Raw genomic sequence first — 6,000 nt, forward strand, 5'->3', positions numbered from 1 at the left:
AGCTCAGATTCCATTGTTCTAAATCGAGAATCATTCAAGATATATCCGCTATGACATAAAACTCGAGGATCTGGAGGTCTTGCCAAAATTAGTAATTCTTCAATAATTCGGTTATCACCATTTTCCTTTAATTGTATCACCTGTAGTATTTTAATTGCAAAATCACAAATAATATTAATGTTATTTTAAAAAATAAATTTACAAATTATCAAATGAAAATTTTTACCTTTTTTTCAAACCATAAAGGAAATTCCTCCTTGTGTCTCTTTGCTACATTTCTATTGTTCTCCTTTGTTAAAATTTCTAAATGTTCCCTATAATTGTGGAGATTTGAAAAAAAAATCAAAAAAATAATAAAAATACAACACAACTGTTAAGTGTTTGTAAGAAATGATGTAAAGGTTAAACATATCTTACTCAATCCAAGGTCTGACTTCCTTACAATTTTGGAGAATGTAAAAATGAGACTGATTGACTTCAAAAGTATTCAAATTTGTCCAAGAACCCCCTGCTAGTGGCTTACCATGACAATTAAATACAGATAAGCTATTGTGATCAATGTTAGAAGAATTAGAATTCCTATGTGGACGATTTTGCTTCGTTTCCATATCACTCAAATATCTAGAGAACAATGTAATGCACTCCCCTGCAATATGACCCTCAGCAATTGATCCTTCTACACGATAGTTGTTGCGTACATAACCTTTCAAGGTTCGCAAAAATCTATGAAGAAAAATATTAATATTTTAATAAATTTAAATTAAATAAGATAGATTTAAAGAGTAACAAACCAACCTTTCAATGTAATACATCCATCGAAATTGAACAGGACCACCCAACTTCGCCTCATTTGCCAAATGAATTGCCAAATGAACCATAACATCAAAGAACGTGGGCATGAACACACATTCTAATTTACATAATGTTATTCGTATGTTTTTATCTAGCTGATCTAGCTTCTCCACAGATAACTCTTTAGAGCACAAATCATTAAAGAACAATGACAATTCAATTAATGGGTCATGTGCATCTTTTGGTAAAATTTCTTTAATGATAAGTGGTACGATAAGTTGGAAAAGAACATGATGGTCATGACTTTTAAGCCCAAAAATTTTAGCTTCTTTGATACAACGACTGATGTTAGAAGCGTAAGCATCAAGAAACTTAACTTCTTTGATGAGCTGACAAAATTGAATCCTTTCCGCCTTAGACATTGTATAACTTGCTGGAGGAAGTATGTATTTATCCCCACTTTTTATGGGATGGAGGGACTTTTTGATCTTCATTTCTTGTAAGTCCAATCGAGATTTCAGGGTGTCCTTTGTTTTTCCTTCAATATCCAACAATGTGCCTAACACACTTTCACTAATATTCTTTTCAATGTGCATCACATCCAAATTATGTCTCAACAATAAAGTCTTCCAATATGGAAGTTCAAAGAATATACTTTTCTTTTTCCAATTATCATATCTTTCAGTATCTCGTTTTCTTTTTCTTGTGTTGTCATCGGCTGACCTTTGCAAAGAGGTATTAAGTTGCAAAAGCACATCTTCACCACTCAAAGCATCTGGTGCAATTCTTTCTTCCTTGTGTTGTCGAAAAAACTTTTATTCCGACGATAAGGATGATTTATCTCCAAGAACCTACGATGACCCATATAGCATTGCTTTCGACCGTGTTTCAAGTAAGCAGAACAAGTATGCACATGACAAACTGGACATGCTAATTTACCTTTAGTGCTCCAACCAGATAAAATACCACAAGCAGGAAAATCATTGATTGTCCACAACAAAGAAGCATGTAATTGAAAATTTTGTTTCATAAAAGCATCATAAGTCTCAATTCCATCCCCCCATAAGATTTTTAAATCATCAATCAAAGGTTGGAGATACACATCAATATCCATACCAGGACCTTTTGGTCCAGGAATAAGTAAAGACAACAAAAGATTAGATTGTTTCATGCATAGCCATGGGGGGAGATTATATGGAATCAAGATAACTGGCCACATGCTGTATGAATTACTCATTGAACCAAAAGGATTAAAACCATCTGAAGCAAGTCCAAGTCGTACACTACGAGGATCTGACGCAAAATTTAGATATTTTTCATCAAAACTTTTCCATTCCAATGAGTCAGCAGGATGTCGTAACACTCCATCATCAACTCGTTCATCCTTATGCCACCTCATTTCTTTTGCGGTTCCTTTTGTCATAAACAATCGTTGTAATCTAGGTATAATAGGAAAGTATCTAAGAATCTTTCTAGAAATTCCTTTCTTTTTGTTATTCAAATTACCTGAAGCAACCTCACTATTGGCATATTTTCCTTTTCTCACTGTCCATCTTTTTTCACCACATTTAGGACATTGTTCAAGATCCCCGTATTCCTTTCTATATAAGATACAATTATTAACGCATGCATCTATCTTCACATAATCTAAACCCAAATCTTTTATTATCTTTTGAACTTCATAAATAGAATTTGGGAGCACATTTTCTTTAGGTAAAGCATCACTAAGTAATTTCAACAAAGAGTCAAATGAAGTATTACTCCATCCATGCATACACTTCATTTGAAAAAGACGCACTATAAAAGAGAGTTTGGAGAACTTTTCACAACCCGGATACAATCGATTTTCTGCATCCTTCATTAACTTATAAAATCTCTTAGCTTCTGTATTAGGCTCTTCGTAAGGTGACTCAGTTGTCTCATCAAGGTCATAACTATTATTGGGAACACCATGATATATATCATGCAACATTTCAAAAACTTCAGCATCATCTTTTTCTAAATTTGAATCTTCACTAATAGTTGTTTCATCATCTGAAGATAGATCTAGCTCACCATGATGAATCCACTTTTTATAAGTTTGATTCATTCCAAACCTACATAAATCTATTCTCACTTCATCTCGCGTTTTCCAAAGAACATTATTGCATTTTATGCACGGACATTGAATTCTTACACCAACCTCAATATTAGAAAATGCAAAATTTAAAAATTGCTCCACACCATTTAAATATTGTGGTAACGCTCTATTTCCAATAATTATCCAACTTTTATCCATTATATACTTACCTACAACAATTTTAAATCAATTAATATAAATTTATATGATTTTTTAACCAAAAAAATAAAGAAAGAAAATGTTAGAGAAAAACTTCATATTATAAAAGGTCAATATAAAAATCAGAAAGTGCTTGTAAGACTAGTAATTCTTTTAGTATATCTACATCTACGAACATCTTCAGAAATCATTCATATATCTACAACCTCTCATACAAAGAGTATAAAATAGATAAGATTAGAATAGCTAAACAATTTAAATTCAAATCTACATGTGATATTTCAATATCAATATAAGCAACTTAAAAAAATGGCTTAATAAAGGAGTGGTGAAACTATGAAATTATAGGTGTTAGAAATACATCTCTCCATATTGTCTGAGATGTTGCAATTCCATAGTACTAGGGCATATCACGTGTATCTTTACCATGTAGCAGAAAATAACATGTAAGAAAGTATGCTAAAGATAGCTATGCATGCAAGTTATATGTCATCTTAAGTGAGAATATAACAAGTTCATAGGGACCAATGGCAACAATTTGGTCAACCGTATCTTCAGACAAGCATACACATGACCAAACTGTATTACATCAACATTACTTCAAAATGTAAGGAAGAACTGAAATAAAAGAGTCAATTGCGATCACACTTGTTTACCACTGGAAACAGGTCGTAGTATTGCTCCAGCACCTACAACCTTAGGTTTAGCCGTGGCAACAGATGGAGGACGAGAACCTGTAGAACAATAAACCATGCTAAGAATATTAGTATAATTAATCTAATTTTTTAGATTATTCAACCAAGCAAATGTTGTCATCTACGAGAAGAAAAGAAAATTTCCTCTTGAGAGACCATACCTTAAAACTAATGAGGTGTTAGAAGAAAAGATGCAATTTAGTATGAGGAACAAGCGTTCAGATGCTATTACGAAAATTATATATATAGTAGCAACACAATGTATCATAATACTCAACAGAACTACAGAATCCCTTTGCCCTTATGGACGAATCTATGTTTTGTACTCTATATGCAGATCAATTTAACATTCCCCTACTTCTGAAAAATGTCTGCCTTTGGAAAAAGGTTGAAATAAACTCAATTTCAAGAATGGAAAGGATATTACATTAACTATAAGTTGATGAAGAAGAAAGTAAAGGACTATCCAGCAGATTGAAGTTTCTGAAAAAAGTCGTGAGTATGTTCTCAAGGACTTCTCGAGGATTCTAGATAAACAGATTGAAAAGATTGTCTATTCCTGTTGTAGAAACAAGGGAACTGGCAAACAGATTATTTATTCTTGGACAAGAGCATGATGTCCTAGTACAGCAACAAGATGGTTCAAAATTATCTGAACTTCAACAGTCATATACAGATGTAGGCAGAGAGCTGCTACAGCTTCTCTTTTTCGTTAAAACGAATGCCATTGGTGTGCTCAAGATACTGAAAAAGTTTTACAAGAGATGTGGTTATACATTCACCAATTACTATGTTAAGACTCGAGCAAATCATCCTTATTCCCAGCTGAGACAAATATTTCAGCATGTGGGCGTTTCAGCTGTAGTTGGAACCATATCTCGCAATCTTTTGGATCTCCAAGACAATAAGGTGAACTTTACTTCAATATATGATCACCCGGGTCTGCCTTTTCAGGACCCGATCATTGGTTCTATTAATCAAGCAATGGATAGACTAATCCCTTCACTATTTGGGGAAACATGCATCTATTACCAGAAGAACTACCAACTCCTTCTGAGGATCATGCTGCCAAAGAGAGATATCACTTGATGTCACTTCTGCTGAACTTGGCAAATGCATTCTTGTTTATGGTTAACAACATAATAGTCCCAACAGCAGATGACTACTCTATGAGTTTTGGAGCTGCATCAACTCTTTGTGGGGCTGTAATTGGCCGGTCTATGGCTGTTGTTCAGGTGTTCTGTTAAGTGTATGGTCAAATAAATCCTACATGAAGCCTACTTTGTTCAGCAGCATTGTCCTTCTTGTCGGGAATACCTTATATGGACTGGCTTATGACTTCAACTCGATATACTTACTTCTAGCTGGACGTCTATTTTGTGGGCTTGGTTCGGCAAGGGTAGTTAATAGGCGTTATATCACTGATTGTGTTCCTCTGCATTTGCGAATTAAGGTTTCAGTTGGTTTGGTAAGTGCAAGTGCACTTGGAATGGCATGTGGTCCAGATGTTGCCTGCTTGTTTCAAACTGACTTTAAGTTCCTGAATATCACTTTTAACCAAGACACTGTACCAGGATGGATGCAGTATTGGAAATCCGCAGACATGCAGCTGTCGTTTCGCAATATCTCAAGTCCTTATTCCAAAGTGCACTCCCTACCGTTGAAAGTACTATTGGCAATCCCTTGCATTCCACAACAATTTTCTTCCCTATCTCTTCAAAACAAGATAATTTGTACTGGAAAGTATCAGATGAAAAGTATCAGAAATAAAAGGCAATTAAAATTTGACAGTTGAAAGTATCTGAAACTCTTCCTTTACCAACTTTATCACCTGACCTCATCTTCCTTATTTTGATAACGAAATTACCAAGGCAAATTATTAGAAGAAAAATCTGAATTGCAATCTCTCATCTAATTCATGAATAACACATGATAATAATTTATACAATCCCATTCCAGTAATCTCACCGAAGAGACTAAATAAAAGAAATTGAACTTTAACAAATCAATTGAAATTTAACAAAATAACCTAGGAGACTAAATCATAAGATAATCATAAGCAAGAATTCACTGAACTTTCTGAAAAGAAACTAAATCGTAAAGAAAACTCACCAGAGATGGACTTCAAGAACAACGTTCTTCTTCAATGAAAAATTGAACGAGAAAACCAAGTTTCAGTTTTCCCCAAAACTGAAGAGGCGCAACTTGTGAAAATAAAAATTGGTGAACTTCTAC

General features: G+C 33.9%; 1 protein-coding gene and 1 pseudogene across 1 annotated transcript; one reads left to right on the forward strand and one right to left on the reverse strand.

Annotated features, from left to right (window-relative positions):
- Nucleotides 1-1,558: 1,558 nt before the first annotated feature.
- On the reverse strand, nt 1,559-2,881 carry LOC125869695 (uncharacterized). Its single transcript, XM_049550149.1, has one exon. The coding sequence runs from the start codon at nt 2,879-2,881 to the stop codon at nt 1,559-1,561; it is 1,323 nt and encodes a 440-aa protein (XP_049406106.1).
- Nucleotides 2,882-4,132: 1,251 nt separating this feature from the next.
- Nucleotides 4,133-5,560, forward strand: LOC125869696 (SPX domain-containing membrane protein At4g22990-like; annotated as a pseudogene).
- The last annotated feature ends 440 nt before the right edge of the window (nt 5,561-6,000 follow it).

The sequence above is a fragment of the Solanum stenotomum genome, chromosome 7, assembly GCF_019186545.1.
Source record: "Solanum stenotomum isolate F172 chromosome 7, ASM1918654v1, whole genome shotgun sequence".
NCBI classification, from domain to species: domain Eukaryota; kingdom Viridiplantae; phylum Streptophyta; class Magnoliopsida; order Solanales; family Solanaceae; genus Solanum; species Solanum stenotomum.